Source organism: Littorina saxatilis, linkage group LG7, assembly GCF_037325665.1.
Source record: "Littorina saxatilis isolate snail1 linkage group LG7, US_GU_Lsax_2.0, whole genome shotgun sequence".
Lineage (NCBI taxonomy): Eukaryota > Metazoa > Mollusca > Gastropoda > Littorinimorpha > Littorinidae > Littorina > Littorina saxatilis.
In genome coordinates this window covers 29,879,551-29,900,288 of record NC_090251.1, presented here as the reverse complement: position 1 = coordinate 29,900,288, position 20,738 = coordinate 29,879,551, and the positions used below count along the sequence as shown (strand labels likewise).

General features: G+C 42.6%; 1 protein-coding gene and 1 non-coding gene across 3 annotated transcripts in view; one reads left to right on the top strand and one right to left on the bottom strand.

The window, feature by feature from the left end:
* The window catches only part of LOC138971134 (cilia- and flagella-associated protein 44-like), a 236,935-nt gene that overhangs the window by 59,442 nt on the left and 156,755 nt on the right, over positions 1–20,738 (bottom strand). The window contains exons 2-6 of one of the 2 annotated variants that reach the window (XM_070343762.1): positions 17,911–18,142; positions 15,007–15,218; positions 4,742–4,892; positions 3,736–3,913; positions 924–1,160 (exon numbers count right to left, since the gene is read on the bottom strand). The exons of the other annotated variant lie outside the window; for it this stretch is intronic. Of the exons in view, the coding sequence (XP_070199863.1) occupies positions 924–1,160; positions 3,736–3,913; positions 4,742–4,892; positions 15,007–15,218; positions 17,911–18,142 (1,010 nt within the window). The remainder of the gene's footprint in view (positions 1–923; positions 1,161–3,735; positions 3,914–4,741; positions 4,893–15,006; positions 15,219–17,910; positions 18,143–20,738) is intronic. 2 annotated transcript variants of the gene reach the window in all.
* On the top strand, positions 16,945–17,039 carry Trnai-gau (transfer RNA isoleucine (anticodon GAU)). The gene has a single exon. It is a non-coding gene; the product is annotated as a tRNA-Ile (tRNA).

Genomic DNA, 20,738 nt, shown 5'->3' with positions numbered 1-20,738 from the left:
CAAAACAACAACAACCAAACAAACAAAAAACAACCACAAACAAGAAGGGCAAAGCCCATACGACTCACATGCTTGACCTTGACCTTTACATGACCTTGACCTTCAGGGTCAAGGTCAAATAACTAAACCTAGCAATGACATCATACACTAAGAACTGCTTTACACATTTTTCCTACCAAAATACATGTGACCTTGACCAAGGTCATCCAAGGTCATGCAAAACAAAGCTGTTAATTCAAGACATAGGAAGTACAATGGTGCTTATTGGCTCTTTCTACCATGAGATATGGTCACTTTTAGTGGTTCACTACCTTATTTTGGTCACATTTCATAAGGGTCAAAGTGACCTTGACCTTGATCATATGTGACCAAATGTGTCTCATGATGAAAGCATAACATGTGCCCCACATAATTTTTAAGTTTGAAACAGTTATCTTCCATAGTTCAGGGTCAAGGTCACTTCAAAATATGTATACAATCCAACTTTGTAGAGCTCCTGTGACCTTGACCTTGAAGCAAGGTAAACCAAACTGGTATCAAAAGATGGGGCTTACTTTGCCCTATATATCATATATAGGTGAGGTATTCAATCTCAAAAACTTCAGAGAAAATGTGAAAAATGTGAAAAATAGCTGTTTTTTAGACAACATTTATGGCCCCTGCGACCTTGACCTTGAAGCAAGGTCAAGATGCTATGAATGTTTTTTGGGGCCTTGTCATCATACACCATCTTGCCAAATTTGGTACTGATAGACTGAATAGTGTCCAAGAAATATCCAACGTTAAAGTTTTTCGGACGGACGGACGGACGGACGACTCGGGTGAGTACATAGACTCACTTTTGCTTCGGATGTGAGTCAAAAACCACACACACAACAAAACAAAAAACACACCAAACAAACACAAAATCTAACGCAACTCACAAAGCCAAAGGGCGGCTGTGTGAGGTAATAGAGCTGAGCCCCCGGACCGATGAGCACCTCGTTCATGGCCTCAATCTCCACGAGGCCCGACTCTTCACCCGCCTCCAGCATGTCGATCAGCTCCAGGTTCCAGGACCTGACGAAGCCATCCATGCCGGCGCTGATGATCTCCCCCTCCACGATCATCATGTGCATGATCTTGCCCGTGTGGCAGAACTTGCCGTTCTTCCGACCGATCTGAGACACACAGACCGAAGATCCGTGATCGCCCGAAGCGTTTCATAATCCGACTTGTAGGCAAAAATACATCCAACAAATTAACTTGAAGTGGTTTTTTGAATGTTTGACCCAGTTGCCATCATGATCTTATTCTAACAAAATTGAACGGTCATTTGTTTCCACGACAACTCGTGAAAAGAAGGTATGAAACAGCTTCATTCTGATTTGAAAACTTGTCAGGAGCAATTAAAATCGGAAAGACGACGAATTGTTTTCCAGAATGTTCCACAACACGTGTGATATACTGGACATTTCGGGCTAACGCTAACACTGTCAAGACTCACAGTTTAAACAAAATTGTTTTAATCTAAGTAGGAAAATTGTTTTGAAGTGTCAGATTTAACTGAGAAGTGATGTAATTGATAGAATGTGGGTACATATGATTGTGGAAACGAGGGTTTAGTGTGCGGTGTGGTGTGGAGGTTGGATGGATTGAAATCAAAGGACTGGGTCGAAGAACTGATGGTTGCTGACAAAACACTGTCAGATTCGTGCACGTTAGACGACGGGCGCAGTGGCGTAGTGGATAAGACATTGGCCTCCAAATCGGAAGGTCGTGGGTTCAAATCCCGGCCGCGGCCGCCTGGTGGATTAGGGGTGGAGATTTTTCCGATCTCCCAGGTCAACTTATGTGCAGACCTGCTAGAGCCTTATCCCCCTTCGTGTGAACACACAGGGGTTGCGCAACCCCCCCCCCCCCCCCCCCTGGCACAAGCATGTACCTCCCAAACGCTTTTTTTTCTTCTTTATTGCCTATACAGCTTGCTGTCGAATTTACCTTTTTCGTTCAAGGAGAGGCTTCCTTTCCCTCCAGAAACATCAAAAAACGTTCAGCTTCAAGGGGACTTCGCCCCCTTGCTACCCCCACCAAGGGGGCTTCGCCCCCTGTAACCCGCCCCCTAGTACTTACCTAGTCCGGCCCTGCGGTCATACACGTACAAATCCACCGGCGTGCAAAAACATGAGTGAACTTGGGAGTTTCAGCCCATGAACAAAGAAGAAGAAGAAGTGCACGTGAGAGATGTGCAGCTGGTATGGGTAATTCATGAGAGGAAGTGTTAACTGTTTTCTATGGTGTGGAGACACAGAGTTGGTTGGTTCGAAATCAATCTGCTGCGATTGCTGGCTAAACAACGTCGGGTCTGTGCAACTGCAGAGCCTGTGTGGCTGGTATCGGCTAGACGTAGGAGGGTTTGATTTTACCGAGCCTTAGGTAACGAAGGAAAGCGTTAGTTGGCTCGAAAACAAAAGGCTTAGTCTGAAACATTCTTTTTGAAATCACATTCAGGTTTATGACCACGAGAAACCGCGATTGGTGCTGGACAGACTCAAGCAGTCACGAAGTCAGATATATTTCTCTCCTTATCGTGATTAAGAAGAAGAACAAATCGTGGTTGGGCGAAAAAACAACTTACACGAGCACGAACAACAAGTCCTCATTAAAGCAAGTATAGTGTACAGAATTAAACCATTCTTGGGAGGGCGACTGAGTTTACTGCAAGACTACAAACTTGTCAGTGGTGGTCTTCCGGGATGCGCACGGCACTGGAAGTAACCAATGCCAAAGTAACTTCGTCGTTCGTGAAATGCTGACAGATCCATTAATCATCAAAGTTTTGTTTTGCGTACCTACCTATGTGTTAAGGTCTGTTTTCGACGTCTGCACATGTTCGCGCAGGTGACAGTGACTGTTTTTAAAAATTGATTTATGTAAGAGAGAGAGAGAGAGAGAGAGAGAGAGAGAGAGAGAGAGAGAGAGAGAGAGAGAGAGAAAGAGAGAGAGAAAGAGAGAGAGAGAGAGAGAAAGAGAGAGAGAGAGAGAGAGAGAGAGAGAGAGAGAGAGAGAGAGAGAGAGAGAGAGAGAGAGAGAGCATTTACGGTGACCATTCAAACAATGCACACCGTTGCTAGGAAACAGGCTTTCAATGAAAACATAAACCAGTAGCGTTGACCGGCCGACAATTTCATTTCCGGTAGATTCCCATCTATACCGGTAGAATACCGGTCACGTCCGGTTAACGCCATTCTAACTTGAACCCAAGACCAGTCAATAAGGAATAAGAAATGTAACCGAATAGTCCTATTACAGAACGACATTTGAGGCGGTCGAATTTGAAACAACAGTTTGGCTCCATTTTATGGAACGAGAGGCTTGCAACAATTGATAAAAGCAAAGTATGGTCCCTGACTAAGCCTGTACTGGTCGTAGTAACGCAGATTTAATATTTTTCTGCAACTAATGGAAAGGGAAGGGACTTTACTCTTTCCAGGGTTTTGAACAGTTGCCTGCCTTTAAAAAGAACTGGTAACTTCTGGTTCAGTAATGTAGAAAGAAAATTAGATATGATTTACTGCGTACGCACGATAAAGGAAATTTTGTGCGTTCTAGGACCCGCTCTTTTAAAATCTAGTGGGCCCTCAATATATTTTTTAGTACGTGTTTTCGGTTTCTAGTGCGTATAGGACGCAGGGACGCGCGCTATGTGGAGCCTTGATACACCATCCCTGCAAGAAAGCAGCGTTCGTGTCAAACCTGAAGCTTGATGAGGTTTTCATCCCAGAGCAGCATGTTCCCCCAGTCGCTGCCAGACAAGACCTTCCCGTCAGGAAACTCGATGTAGCCTTCAATGTCCGACAGAGCTGTCCTGCCGAACCTCCCCACTGACCCTTGCAGCTTCAGCCCCGTGAACGTTCTCGCCATGTTCCAGAACCTGGTTGCATTTAGAAATATGTGTATTTTGTCAAGTAGGCTATAACGTAAAGTATTAAATGGTTAAGCCCTCTCTTTATCAAGAGTTATAATTATCAACTGTGTTGCAGTTCATTTGAATGTATTGGCCCGCGAATGTTCTCGCCATGTTCAAGAACCTGGTTATATTTAAAAATGTGTGCCAATTAATAAAGTGTCTAGTGTGAAAGATTCTGAATTTTGTCAGGTAGATTTCGGTGTAGCCCTTTTCTTTATCAAGAGTTATCAGCTGTGTTGCAGTTCAGTTGAATGCATTGGCCCGCGAAAGTTCTCGCCATGTTCCAGAACCTGGTAACCGTTAGAAATGTGTGTCAAGTAATAAAGTGTCCAATGTGAAAGATTCTGAACTTTGTCAGGTAGATTGTAACCTAAAGTATCAATTGTTAATACCTTTCATAATCAAGAGTTATCAGCTGTGTTACAGGTCATATGAATGCATTAGCCCGCGGCGAAAGTTCTCGTAAGCGTAAATGATGGATGTGTAAGATTCTGGATTATGTCTATGGGTTTTAACTGTTACCTAAAGTAGGCATGTCGCTTGGGTTTATTTTCTTCAACAAATTGTCAAAACGGCTTTTTTAAGTTGTGATAGTTTTTGAAGAAAAAAACCCAAGTTAGTCCAAGGCGACAACCCGTCATAAAAAAAAGAATAGGCGATTTGAAATACATTTAGGCGTTTTACTGACTGCAGCGACAACAAACGACAGTCAAGTGGACTTAAGCTGTACTTCATACGGAAATGAATGCCGAATACAAATACTGTGTCTTGCGTCAAAGGGAAATAACTAACTTGATGTGACCGATGCCCGCAGAGGTGAGCGCCCCTTGCAAATCTCGGTTAAAAGACACGTGGTTGACTTCCTGGGAGAAGGACTTGCAGCGAAGGAGAATACTCTCCTGTTGCCAGTTCCATACGGTCAGCATGTAGTCTGGTTCCCCTCCTGGATCACGGACAGACAGACAGACAGACAGATAGACAAGCACGCACGCACACACGCACGCACGCACGCATGAAATAACGGGGACACACACACGCACAGGGAATCCAGGGACACAAACATTCGCACGCACGTTCGCACGCACACAAAAGTAATCATACCAAAGCAAGCAAACACACACACACACACACACACACACACACACACACACACACACACACACACACACACACACACACACACACAAGTACGTGGGCGTCAACAGGATGTACTAAATTTGAAGAGATACAACGAAGTCAAAATCCTACAAGCATGTAACGTCACTGAATCCTCTAGACGCAAACCAAGCAGCAACCTACTCCTTTTTGTATTATTTTAACAGGGGGTTGAACTCCCAATAATGACAGTGTTCGTATGAGAGGATGGAATGAAAGGCACAGTCCTTCCAAAGGACTGAACGGTCGTGGTTCATGGCATCAGACCATCTTGAACACATACCAAACATCAACCGTCTGGCTGCTACCAGTGAAGAACGGGAGTTGTATTCATTAATTAATTTCGCTGATTGATTATTTTATGTCTGGGAAGGACTATGACTTTCAGCCGGGCGGGGATGTAGCTCAGTCGGTTTCGCGCTGGATTTGTATCCAGTTGGCAGCTGTCAGCGTGAGTTCGTCCCCACGTTCGGCGAGAGATTTATTTTCTCAGAGTCAACTTGGTGTGCAGACTCTCCTCGGTGTCCGAACACCCCCGTGTGTACACGCAAGCACAAGACCAAGTGCGCACGAAAAAGATCCTGTCAGAGTTCGGTGGGTTATAGAAACACGAAAATACCCAGCATGCTTCCTCCAAAAGCGGCCTATGGCTGCCTAAATGGCGGGGTAAAAACGGTCATACACGTAAAAGCCGTGGGAGTTTCAGCCCATGAACGAACAAACAAACAAACTTTCAGCTTACTTCTCACCCACTCCCTCTCCCCCATTCTACTTTTCTCCCAGACAGCACTACGTCAAAGATCGATTCTCTGTCAAAATCCTTGAAATGCACGACATGAGGTCACTTACCAATATGCATTTTTAGGTGTCGTGAGGTCACTAACCTATGCATTTTCAGGTCTTGTTGTAGACGTTATCACGCATGTACAACCATAGTATTATGATATACATGTAGCAAATAAGTGAGTGGCCTGAAATGTTGGTCTAAAACCGTTCATTTGTTTTTGCCACATATGATCATGATGTCTCGACAAGATGGCAGAGAGGCGTTCTATAAATAACTGAGAACTGATGTTATCAATTCTGTTAGTTAGAAAGTTAGAAACGGTGTTGATTTAAAAACTATTTAGTGCATATGATATATCCCCAGAAAACAAATATTTTCATATTATATACACGAAGTAAACCCTCTGTCATTATGTGGTGGGATCTGTTTAGACTCAAATAAACCATATTACAAAACTCTTATCTTTACTGTTCTTGGAGATGATTTTAATTTCTTTTTTAAATACAGTTTGAATGTTTAATCCCATAAGTCGCAAAAAATGTCAATTCTCACATGGATCATGTAATTAACACTTTTTGTGACAAAAAACACTTTTGTGAGAAATTGTTTTTACAAAGATTAAATGAACACAAACAAGTCTTGCAAAGAAACAAATCTGAAATTTCATACCACCTCTGCCCTCAATGCTGTAATTCATGCTGGTTGGAAAATCTATGCATATATGTATTGTATCAAATGTACAACTTAAACGCATGCTTGCTTCAGTAATAGCCGAGATTCGACGGGTTAAACATTAACCATTTCTTCAACCGTTCAGTGCTCATGAAAGGCAAGGAAGTAGGTATCATTAAGTCGAAGAAAATAGACATACTATCGTGATTTCAATGCAGCCGTTCGAGCCAACGACCTGTCACAAGTCTTTTATATAAGCGGATTCCGGCTAACAAAGCCAACCTGACAGCGATTCCATTTCTCCTAATTTTGGCTGCAAAAGTTCGATGACCATTGGAACGACAACCGTAGGTTTGAAATAAAAACACCTCGCTTTCATACATTAATATCTCAATAATACTACCAAGAGCTGACTTTCAGGAAGAAGTACCACGCAGAGTGTTTGTACGTGACGTCATTTATACAGGATGTTTTGTCTTCCCCGGGTATGGGGGCAATGGCCAAGTGGATAAGACGCAATGCCCATAGTGTTCGAATCCCGTATAGCTGTATCTAAATTGTTGTTGTTTTTGTACGGTGACGGCACCGCCTTGCCAGATGTCGAAAAACATTACCAAAAAGTCCTATTCATATCATGCAAAATGTTCGTTTGTCTGTCCACCGTTTGGGTCGAGAAAATGTAAGTTTCACGCCCTCACGACAAAGCCATTAGGGGCATCGTTTGGGTCGACGTACTTGTGCATGCTTTGTTTTGTCAATATATCAACGTTCGTTTAACTAATCATTCTTGCTCATAAAAAAAAGAAAAGAATTTTGGAACGTTAGTAGTCTTATCTGGTTTTGGATCACAGAACAAAGCAGTACTAGTGACCCTTGATTCTTCATGAAGGTACATCCATGAATCTGTAAACCATCAATTGAACTGCTAGAAAGGCCATTCAAGTGCCGACACCCTTTGGAAAACACAAACAAAATGATAGAGAATCGATTGTTCGTTCTGATGGCATGAGGCAGGTTTCACGGTAATCAGACTCTTTGATGTGTGTAAACTTTGCCTTCAAATTACTTGCTTACTGTGTTGATTTTCATCATTTGTTCTGCTTGGCATGAGTAAGTATGGTATTTGCAATACAAAAAAATAAATAAAAGCTAAAATGTTTGTGTTTGAGCAATTATTTGAGCGAGTTTTTCGAAGCGAACGTGTGAATCCTGACAGACACCATTTCCTTCTGTCACATGACCCCATCTCAAAGTGTGATTCAAGCAGACACGAAATATCACACAAAACTTATGATAATGGGGTTATTAATTCAATTAATACACAAGGTTAGTCTCTGACTAGATAAAATAGGGAAACAATATCAAATGGGAGCATAAAACCGTTTCTGGAAAAATTTTCAATCGCCACCGAAAGTGTCTGTCAGTAAAAAAACCACGTGCTTTGTTTGCAAAGCAAAGCCTAATTTTACACATCGCGTGCTTTTGTCTGTTATTCTTGCTTCTGAACATCATTTTATTGATGTTCTTCACTGGAACGCAGGTGTATCATCAACAGTATCACAAAATCGCAAAGAATGAACATTTTTGTTGTGATCCGACCGGTGTCTGTAGACTGAATCACACGTTCGGCAAACTTCGTTTTTAACGGAAATAACTGAGCCTTTCATCGGAAACGACGTTTCAACCGCATCATATCGTCTGCAGAAAGAAAAAGAGGAATGCGATACCCAGTGAGTAAAACATTTCATCGTTTTTAGTGCCTTTTGATCAAGTTTTGTTGCGTCTGTCAGCAACGTTCGTCAACCCAACGTTCGACACAGCGACGCACGCATACGGATTTGCAGCATTTGCATTCGGAAAGTGAGGGATTTGTGAGTTCGTTTGCATAATTTCAATCGCTAGTAGGTTTTCCCTTCGTCTCCCATTGTTGTGTTTGCATGTTATTGGCATTTCATTGTGTAAATTGAAAGTTTGTGAGTAACAGTAGTACAATCTGTCGAACGTTGGCGACGCTGACAGACGGAAATATCGAACGTTGCCTTCAATGACAGAAGGGCTTGGCGATCGTACTTCCGATTCGTAGGAACTCAATATGGAGACAGCAATGTGCGCTCGTTACCACAACGGTCATGAACCGGTGTAACACGAAATTTTTACTCCACGAAAAATTGACTCCGGGGTAAACTTCCAATAAAAATCTTGTACGAAAAAAGAACTCCACAAGGAACTAAATTTTTACTCCCCAAATATTTACTCCCAGTAAACATCTCGTACGAGAAACTTAGGGCCTACTCCTTCGTTTATAATTCGCGCAATATCCCATTTACGTGCAATCCCGTTTTGCCGCCGTCCCATTTTGGTGACATTTCACAAGCCAAGCGTCATCTTACTACCGCATCCCATTTTGGCGCAATCCCGTTTCGCCGCTATCCCATTTTTTTTATTTTTTTTTATTTTTACATTTAGTCAAGTTTTGACTAAATGTTTTAACGTAGAGGGGGAATCGAGACGAGGGTCGTGGTGTATGTGTGTGTGTCTGTCTGTTCGTGTGTATGTGTGTGTGTGTAGAGCGATTCAGACCAAACTACTGGACCGATCTTTATGAAATTTGACATGAGAGTTCCTGGAAATGATATCCCCGGATATTTTTTTTATTTTTTTCGATAAATACCTTTGATGACGTCATATCCGGCTTTTTGCAAAAGTTGAGGCGGCACTGTCACACCCTCATTTTTCAATCAAATTGATTGAAATTTTGGCCAAGCAATCTCTGACAAAGGCCGGACTTCGGTATTGCATTTCAATTTGGTGGCTTAAAAATTAATTAATAACTTTGGTCATTGAAAACCTGAAAATTGTAAAAAAAAAAGAATTTGTTTTTAAAACGATACAAATTTACGTTCATCTTATTCTTCATCATTTTCTGATTCCAAAAACATATAAATATGTTATATTCGGATTAAAAACAAGCTCTGAAAATTAAAAATATAAAAATTATTATTAAAACAAAATTTCCGAAATCGATTTAAAAACAATTTCATCTTATTCCTTGTGGGTTCCTGATTCCAAAAACATATAGATGTGATATGTTTGGATTAAAAACACGCTCAGAAAGTTAAAAAGAATAGAGATAAAGAAAAGCGTGCTATCCTTCTCAGCGCAACTACTACCCCGCTCTTCTTGTCAATTTCACTGCCTTTGCATCGAGCGGTGAACTGACGATGCTACGAGTATACGCTCTTGCTGTAAAAATGCAATGAGTTCAGTTTCATTCTGTTTGTTCGACAGCTTGACTAAATGTTGTACATGAACAAAGTATGCAAACCAGATGATCCAGCGACGTCCTTCCCAATTTATGTCCAATGGACGTCTACCCACAACACGCCACTGGTTGCCGCGTGGTCAGCCAACCATGTGGTGCCAGTCGTGAAAACCAGGTTCTTTGTCCCACAGTGAGACATTCAAGTTGGGGACTTTGTGACCGCTGACTTTGTCAGCATGGATGGAAAGGTGGAGAGATACAGGGCGGTGATCATCCCCAAGTCAACCCATTTCCCCGATGGGCCAAATCGAGAGGAGATCTGTGTGAAGTGTTTGCGCGCAAAAGACAATGGGAGATACTATGTCTTTCCTAATGTTGATGACATTTCATGCTTGCCAATGGCTCAGATAAAAAAAATCCCACCAACCAACCATGAACAACAGGGGGGATTACTTTTTTTGACATGTGACCAAGTCTCATTTGAGCGTTCACAGTGTTACCTGAGAATAGCACACCCCCTTAAATTGGGACCAAAGAAAAAGCGTTGTATATATGCATTTTTGAATGCTTTTCTAAAGTCATAAGTTCATTTGTGAAATTTTTTTTTTTTAGGGATTGTTTTGCTGAATGCATGCAGTTAAGAAATTGACCCCGTTTTCAAATTTAGGGGGTAGGGTTGCCCCATAGCTCACCTATGTCTGTGTGACTGTGTCAAATATCAATCTACTCTGCGTACAAAATGTATAGATGTTTGTTTTTCGATTTTAGAATGATTTCTTAAGCTGGCTAGAACTTCTGAGGTCTACAGGAAACGATAAAGATAAAAAATGTACAAAATATAAGTAGCGTCCTTTATCTTACCATTGTTCTGATCAATGCTGTCCCTTTTTTTGCAAGTTAACCATTTTTCTTAATGTGTTCAAGGAGTATGTTAAAAATTATTATCAATGGTTGCTTTAAACAGCACCTTTGGGCAGTTATTATGCACTAAAGTTGTAAAAGCATGTTTTGGGGGTTTTAGGATATAGCGTCTTGGAACGCGAATCATCTTGGAAATACGAACGTTCATATAATTTTTTTTACTGTTTTGGATAGATAAAAAGTTGAACTCTTGGTGCAAACTGTTTTTTGGTCCCTGTTTGACTATTTATTATTTTGGAATTTTGTGTGTGAGGGGGAAACTGCAATCCTCAATATCATGAAACGTGCCATGAACAAGTTGTCAAGTTACGTCTTCTGGGTTGGTGTCAATATTAACGTGTGGAAACTTAGCTGTTGTGAATTTAAGTTTGGGGGGTGTCTGTACGTGCTCTCCGTTACAATGCATATATCTAGTATCGAAGGTCAGGTGGAGAGGGGTGTCCGTTCATCCACACACCTATGCAGTTCTCGAAATACTGATTCAATGACTGCTTCATTCTTGCTCTTTCTCCTCTGAAAACGCTATCTCAGATAGAGGTGCGGGCACTTTACTCCTGTAGTAGTGTATATTTCTGTCAGTAACTATATTTGTCAAACATATAGGTGCAGTTGTCATTTTAGAATACCATCAAAAATCACAACCGTTGTAAGCAAAACAACTAATTTAGACGCCGGTTTAAAAAGCATTTCTGACAGCAGAAAACCCTCTAGCATTATATAAAGTTTTCATAGCATTTGCCGTGGAATTAGCTCTGAAGTACCTGTCCTATTTATGCCTACCGCAAAATCCATTGATGAGCACGTATAATCAAGGTCAAAAGTGGGACGTCATTATTTATTTATTTATTTATTTATATGGGAGATTTATATAGCGCTTGACGTTCTCGAAGCGCTTTACATATTAATTTCTGCCGTGTGAGATGGAATTTTTTACACAATATATTACTTTTCAATGGATTAGAAACCTTGCATTTTAATCGAGTCGATATCAAGCAGCTACATAATTATCTGCTGTCTGTCCGTTCATTTCCACCTACAGGGCCGGACCCAGGGGGGGGGGGGGGGGGGGGGTTCCAGGGGTTCCGGAACCCCACCCCTGGAAAAAGCATGTACCTTGCTTTGAGTGGTTTTTTTTTGGTTTTGGTTTTTTTTAAATAAAGTTTGTGTGTGTCTCTAACAAATTTTATTCAATGTGAAATCCGATGAGAAAAAGGTAACCCCCCCCCCCCCCACAATTCTGCTCTTAACCCTCAAAACAAGGCCCAGAATGCACCAGATTGCACAGATTTTAACCGTTTTTCAAAAATGTTCCGGGGGAGCATGCCCCCGGACCCCCCTAGTTCGCGCGCCTGCCGTGCAGGCGCGCGCTTGTGGCTTCGCCACTTCGCTGATTTGCCCCCCCAAAAAAGGAGGAACCCCCCCTTACAACTCATTTGGTCCGGCCCTGACCTACCATTGTTCCGTCTATCTAGCTTTACCTACATCTCTGTCCGTCGACTTCCAACCGTACGTTGTCGGTCTTCTCATCTGTAGTGAGGCGTCTGTATGTTTACCCACGTTTATACATATATGTACTTCTGTCCCTTAATTTCGGACTCCGTCTACACATCTGTTCTGATAATCCTGTTCCTGCCTCAGAACATCCTTCCCCCCTCGCCCCAGCGCCCACTCTCTCCCGCCAAGGTTGACATGACTTATACCCCCATTCCACACATCCGTTCTAGCTTCCGTTCCCAGCTGCGCAAACGGCCGTTTTTGGCATCTTTGAGCAGCGTCTGGCTGTAGTGGCAGCCGTCCTGAGGACGGCTGGGAACTGAAGCTAGAACGGATGTGTGGAATGGGGTATGACAACGTAGTGTGTGAGAGCGCTAGCGTTACCATTGCGTTAAGTTCCATTAACGATCCATGAGTTCTGTTGCCGATGTGTAAAGGTTCCATTACCTTTCATTTGGAACGGGAGGGGAATGGCTACAATTTTGAACATGCAGCCCGAACTCACCCGTCCCAACCGTTCCTACTGTTCAAAGGAGTTCCGTTAACGTCCATTGGCGTTCCATTAAGGTCCCCTCCCGATCCCTCCTATTCTCGTGCCGTTCCTTGGTCGCTACGGGAACGAGACCTAGAACGGATGTGTGGAATGGGGGTGTTACATCCCCCAACCCTCACCCATGCCAACTCTCTCCCCTCATCATCATAAGAAAGTTTTGAATCGTGGGGAAAACCAATCGCTTTCGTAAGCCCCTTGCTGTTCATAGATGTAATTGTCTAGACAACGTATATGATAACGGATGTAGAGTTGACAAGTCCAGCCCAGAAGGGATGACCGCAGACTGTCAAGTTAGGTCGCAGCAAAGATAAGTGACCGGTACTTGACCACTGGGCGACTGGACGCGCCAGACTGACGCCGCTGTGTGGTCACTCATTAGACAGATCTAGATATGGAACTTTTCAGCACGTGTACGGGAACGTGTACGGGTAAGTTGTAACGTCATCAAATCTTGTTTTTACGTCACGCGTTTGCCAAGATATACGTACACGTCTTGGTGGGAGCAAAACAACGTATGATTTAGACTTTTGGAGAAAAAAAAGTGAGTCACGGGTGACGAATATCTCTACACGTACGCGTACAGGTCTTTGCTACACTTTCGCTCATCTAGAACTCTGTATGATGACGTGTGGGAGGGGGAATTTACTTACATAGTTATGCTACACGTTAACCTAGAAAATTAATCGATATGCGCTTACACATGTGTGTATGTTTGTCGATTTTCCTCCTAAACATGTGTGTTAATTTGACATTAGCATCTGTCTGTGTGTCTGTTGATCTCCACTGACACATCCCAGTACGTCCCTCGATCTGTATCTTCCTATGTCCGTCTGGATATTGATCTCCATCAACGGAAATATAATATCTCTTAGTCGATCTCCATCAACGGATGTATATATCTGTCTGTCGCTCTCCATCAACGGATGTATATATCTGTCTGTCGATCTCCATCAACGGATGTATATATCTGTCTGTCGATCTCCATCAACGGATGTATATATCTGTCTGTCGATCTCCATCAACGGATGTATATATCTGTCTGTCGATCTCCATCAACGGATGTATATATCTGTCTGTCGATCTCCATCAACGGATGTATATATCTGTCTGTCGATCTCCATCAACGGATGTATATATCTGTCTGTCGATCTCCATCAACGGATGTATATATCTGTCTGTCGATCTCCACCAACACATATCTATCTGTCGATTTCCATCTACACACATCTGTTTACATTTAGTTAAGCTTGGACTAATTTTTTTAAAATAGACTGGGAATCGAGACGAGGGTGGTGGTGTATGTATACATGTATGTGTGTGTGTGTGTGTGTGTGTGTGTGTGTGTGTGTGTGTGTGTGTGTGTGTGTGTGTGTGTGTGTGTGTGTGTGTGTGTGTGTGTGTGTGTGTATGTGTGTGTGATTAGAGTGATTCCCAGAAAACTACTGGACAGATCTTCATGAAACTCCACATACACATTCTTCCAGATGATATCCCCATACCCTTTTTCTTCCATAAATGTCTTTGATGACGTCATATCAGGCTTTAATTTGAAAGTTGAGGCAGCACTGTCACGCCTCCATTTTTCGATCAAATTGATTGACATTTTGGTCAAGCAGTCTTCGACGAAGCCCGGACAATGGGATTACAATGTATTTTGGAAGCTTGGTAGTGGTGGGGGGAGGGGGGCCACATTACAGACGGAGGGCGGAATGTAAGTCTGGAAAGAAGCGTGGTAGGTTCAGCTGATGGGTCAAGACACGCCCCTCACCAAAGACAATTACAACAACGGGGCTCAAATTAAACGTTCCAGCGACTTCTCATTCATGCCCTGTGCTGCGCTGTACTCTTTTGGGTTTTAAGGTGTGGGTGGGGTTGGGTTGGAGGCTGATGTTATTCAAACGGCTGACGGATCACACACGTTTAGGAAAAAACACTCATAGCAAACTTCTGACTGATTTTGCCTCGCCATCTGTTCAGTGACTTCTTGCTGACAAAAGTTGAATAACAAGCGGTGGAAAATCGGTCAGGTGAACAACATTAATTTACATTCCCATCTCACCTTATCCCAATTGTTATGCCCCTCCAGGAAACACACACACACACACACACACACACACACACACACACACACACACACACACACACACACACACACACACACACACACACACACACACACACACACACACACACACACACACACACAGACTAACCCTGAGATGCCAGCAAGTCCCCTTGCTCGTTGAATGCGATAGCGGTGAAGGAAACAGTGGTCCCGGCACGCAGAATCCGGTACAGCTTGTACTCCGCCACCGTGAAGATGTTCACCACCGGGGTCGGACCCTTCTCCCCAACAGCAAACAGTTTGCCCTGTGGGTGGACGGCTAAGGCGCCAACGGACCCTCCTCCGGTTGTCGTCAAGAAGCTGGCGATACCAATGATCATTAGTGTCCATTTTCTTTGTTCGGAGGCATTTGCCTGTGTGAACGGTGACATTCCGGAACTAATTTTCAGCAAACTTAGTTGTTTGCAGCAATGTATTTCAAATTTTTTTTCATTCTTTCTTGAAACTGTTACAGCATGATGAAAATTACACTATAATAGGTTATATAACAAGAAGAGCAAACGCTCGATCGAGTCACTTTCGCAGTTCTGAATATTATATGAGGCATCAGATGGACAGGAAGAAATTGCTATTCACAACACAATGAGTCACGTTCACATAAAATTTGAGCCCGGTCACTTTTATAGTTTCCGAGAAAAGCCCAACGTTAAGTTGTGTGTTGCCGAACAGAAAAGGCTAGTTATCTCCCTTGTTTTTCTGATAACGTTCGTAAAAGGCTACAGATGTAAATACTTTGATGTAAAGAATAATCCTACAAAGTTTCAATCACATCCGATGAACTTTGTCAAAGATATAAAATGTCTAATTTTTCCTTTGACGCTGACCTGTGACCTTGAAAAAGGTCAAAGGTCAACGAAACCATCGTTAAAGTGTAGAGGTCATTGGAGGTCACGACTAAACAAAATATGAGCCCGATCGCTTTGATAGTTTCCGAGAAAAGTCCAACGTTAAGGTGGTGTCTACGGACGGCCGGCCGGCCGGACAGACTAACACTGACCGATTACATAGAGTCACTTTTTCTCAAGTGACTCAATAAAAATAACAAGAAGGGCAAAGCCCATACGACTCACATGCTTTACACATTTTTCCTACCAAAATACATGTGACCTTGACCCAAGGTCAAGGTCATCCAAGGTCATGCAACACAAAGCTGTTAATTCAAGACATAGGAAGTACAATGGTGCTTATTGGCTCTTTCTACCATGAGATATGGTCACTTTTAGTGGTTCACTACCTTATTTTGGTCACATTTCATAAGGGTCAAAGTGACCTTGACCTTGATCATATGTGACCAAATGTGTCTCATGATGAAAGCATAACATGTGCCCCACATAATTTTTAAGTTTGAAACAGTTATCTTCCATAGTTCAGGGTCAAGGTCACTTCAAAATATGTATACAATCCAACTTTGAAGAGCTCCTGTGACCTTGACCTTGAAGCAAGGTAAACCAAACTGGTATCAAAAGATGGGGCTTACTTTGCCCTATATATCATATAAAGGTGAGGTATTGAATCTCAAAAACTTCAGAGAAAATGTGAAAAATGTAAAAAAATAGCTGTTTTTTAGGCAACATTTATGGCCCCTGCGACCTTGACCTTGAAGCAAGGTCAAGATGCTATGTATGTTTTTTGGGGCCTTGTCATCATACACCATCTTGCCAAATTTGGTACTGATAGACTGAATAGTGTCCAAGAAATATCCAACGTTAAAGTTTTCCGGACGGACGTCCGGACGGACGGACGGACGGACGGACGGACGGACGGACGGACGTCCGGACGGACGGACGTCCGGACGGACGGACGGACGACTCGGGTGAGTACATAGACTCACTTTTGGTTCGCATGTGAGTCAAAAACTATCTCAGATCTCACAGTCACACGCTAAAAATATGACAAAAAACAGTTCTAGAGCGACATCAATCGCAAACCATCTAGCTTCCGGTGGTGCACTTGAAAGCATTGAAGGTGTAAGGGAAGTAACTCGCTTCAACGCCATGCGATAGGGCACACAACGGTTCTTTCCCTTGGCCCATTAGCTCAGTTGGTTGGAGCATACATATCTCTGGTTAGAGCGCCGTGCTGATAACGCGGAGGTCGTGGGTTCGACCCCCATTTGGGCCACGCAATATTTTTGATCGCAACGCAGTTTTTTTGTGTCTTTCCGAGATAAGTTTTAGGTGTTCTTACTACATGTACAAACTATATTTTACTGTTTCTCAAACCCACTGTCTTTAACATTTGTTTACAGTTTCACTTGCCAATAACTTGCTGCTGATGATATCTGAATCATGTTGCTGATGATATCTGAATCATGTTCAATTAACATTAACAATGTACAATTATGCCAATTATGTTTTTCACTAATGCACCAAAACTCCATTTTCTAGACTTCTTTTTACAATCCAAGCAGTTGCTATTTTCCTAACTCAAACATTTCTCGATCAATCCAAACTATTTTTAAGCTGTGTAACATAACACATTTACTGTCCCATTTTTTATTTTTCTATCTCGTCATTTGTTGTTGACAAATAAATATAATTATTTCATAACTCAAACATTTCTTGGTCAATCCAAACTATTTTTAAGCTGTGAGTGTGACATAAAACAATGTACATATGTGACCCTCCACCACGAAATGAGTCGCATGTCACCTCGCGCGGTTCTGCGCTAGGCTTAATACAAGTCCGGGGAGTGTCTGGTAACAGTGTGAGGGTCACCTTAGTCACAGGCTTATAACTCAAACAGTTTTCGCTTTTTTCTAAAACGGTTTTCTAAGGCCGGGGTTTGGTATTGCATTTCAGCTTTGTGACTTAAAAACTAATGAGTGAGTTTGGTCATTAAAAATCGGAAACTTGTAATTAAAATTATTTTTTTATAAAACGATCCAAAAACAATTTCATCTTATTCTTCGTGATTTTCTGATTCCAAAAACACATACATATGTTATATTTGGATTAAAAACAATCTGCAGCTAGATGTATGGTCCACTTACTCATACTTATACCCGGAGTTGCCCATGACGACAATCTGAAGGTACCCTCCGGCGGCGAAAATGAGCCGGTCGACTCCAATGGCGTGCAGGTTGTTCCGCATCCGACACGGGTAGCCGAAGGAGTGGTACAGCGTCACCAGGTCGTCCGGTAGCGTCTCGTCCGACTTGTGGGGCTTGCGCCACAGTTCCTCCACCTCATAGTAAAAGTCGTCCGGGATGTGTGGTTTCTCTTCTGTGTACGAGAGAAAGGATGAACAAAGGAGCTTTACCAACTTGGCGAGAGAGAGAGAGAGAGAGAGAGAGAGAGAGAGAGAGAGAGAGAGAGAGAGAGAGAGAGAGAGAGAGAGAGAGAGAGAGAGCGTGCGTGCGTGCGAGTGTGGTTGTGTGTTTGTGTTTGTGTGAGTGTGTTTGTGTGTGTGTATGATTGTGTTCTTACGTGGTTGTGTGTGTGTGCATGTGTGCGTGCGTGTGTGTGTCTGTTTGCGTGCGTGCGCGCGTGCATGTGTGTATGTGTGTGTGTGTGTGCGTGCGTGCGTGTGTGTGTGTGTGTGTGCGGGCGTGCAAGTGTGGTTGTGTGTGTGTTTGCGTGAGTGTGTTTGTGTGTGTGTATATGTGTGCTTTCGTGGTTGTGTGTGTGCATGTGCATGTGCGTGTGCGTGCGTGCGTGCGTGCGTGCGTGCGTGTGTGTGTGTGTGTGTGTGTGTGTGGGTGTGTGGGTGTGTGTGTCTGTTTGCGTGCGTACGCGTGCGTGTGTCACACGTGCTTGAGTGCGTACGCACTGGCGTGGATAGATAATATCCCCCTTACACCCCCCGCCCCCTTTCCCCATCCCGCCCCTAGTCTTCCGGAGAAAAGGGACCGATCCTGTTTAATTGAACCACCGACTCTTTGCATCCTGTCTCAACGATTTCCTTCTTTCTTCGAGATTGTTCTACTGGGTTTTCACACACTTGAAGAAAACCTTCAGCGAAATCACGGAGGTGTTTATTCTACCCAACGTCTTTGAGCGCTGCTGACTGAAATAACTCGCATCCAGCACACAACATCTCGCATGGGTGAACTGGAGTAGAGAATCAATGAAAGGAAAAGTTTGTAGAACTCTGGGAGAGTTGTTACAAGGAAAGCTGAGGTAGAGCTGGCCACTTGCTGTTGATTTTGAGATTCCCCAAGCAGTTTTACTCTTAAAGCTAGCGCTCCTTTTAAAAATAGACAACCAAGGGAAAGATAGTACTATGCGGGGCTATTTGCACGTGACCACCATTTTTACATTTAGTCAAGTTTTGACTAAATGTTTTAACATAGAGGGGGAATCGAGACGAGGGTCGTGGTGTATGTGTGTGTGTGTGTGTGTGTGTGTGTGTGTGTGTGTGTGTGTGTGTGTGTGTGTGTGTGTGTGTGTGTGTGTGTGTGTGTGTGTCTGTGTGTGTGTGTAGAGCGATTCAGACTAAACTACTGGGCCGATCTTTATGAAATTTCACATGAGAGTTTCTGGGTATGATATCCCCGGACGTTTTTTTCATTTTTTCGATAAATACCTTTGATGACGTCATATCCGGCTTTTTGTAAACGTTGAGGCGGCACTGTCACACCCTCATTTTTCAATTAAATTGATTGAAATTTTGGCAAAGCATTCTTCGACAAAGGCTGGGGTTTGGTATTGCATTTCAGCTTGGTGGCTTAAAAACTAATGAGTGAGTTTGGTCATTAAAAATCGGAAACTTGTAATTAAAATTATTTTTTTTCATTAAACGATCCAAAAACAATTTCATCTTATTCTTCGTGATTTTCTGATTCCAAAAACATATACATATGTTATATTTGGATTAAAAACAAGCTCTGAAAATTAAAAATATAAAAATTATGATCAAAATTAAATTTCCGAAATCGTTTTAAACACTATTTCATCTTATTCCTTGTCGGTTCCCGATTCCAAAAACATATAGATATGATATGTTTGGATTAAAAACACGCTCAGAAAGTTAAAACGAAGAGAGGTACAGTAAAGCACAGCGCAATCGCTACCGCGCCAAACAGGCTCGTCACTTTCACTGCCTTTTGCACTAGCGGCGGACTACGTTCAGTTTCATTCTGTGAGTTCCACAGCTTGACTAAATGTAGTAATTTCGCCTTACGCGACTTGTTTTTCTTGCGCCAGGTTTTGGAGTAAAATTGCACGAAACTGCATTCCTGGTTTCAAAAGGTGCACAGAAAGTTGTACTTTTTTACCTTTCCATTGCAATTCTTTTGTTTTCTACTGTACATTGTAGTCAATGTACATTTTATTCTTCTGCATTTTGAGTACTTTGAGTAAAAAATACTTTGTGTATAAAATAACTCCGCCGCGTTTGTAGCATCGAAAGCAATAGCTTGCCATCTTGAATACTGATTAAGCCAATTAAATGCACAATCAAAAACTAAAAGTGACTTGCTTCTACTTAAAGGCACAGTAAGCCTCCCGTAAACCATCACATTCACAGAGCTCCCCGAGCGTCTACATACAGTACAAGCATACTTCCATTTAAACGCTCACCGAACGGGAACATCCTGGCTGCTTTCTGTCGAGCGTGAGAAATTTTCAAAGAATTTATTTTCGTGGACTTGGCCCTTTACAACAATGGCGCCTCGTTTTGGTGCTGGACGGCTGTTATGAAGATCCCGGAAATCACGCCCGGACAGTAAGCCTCCCGTAAACCATCACAGATACTGTCAGGCTTTTACACACAGTACAAACACCCTTCCATTTGAACGCTCACCAAACGGGAACATCCTAGGTGCCCTACGTAAAGAGCGAGCAATTTTTAAAGAATTAATTTTGCAGATTGTCTCGA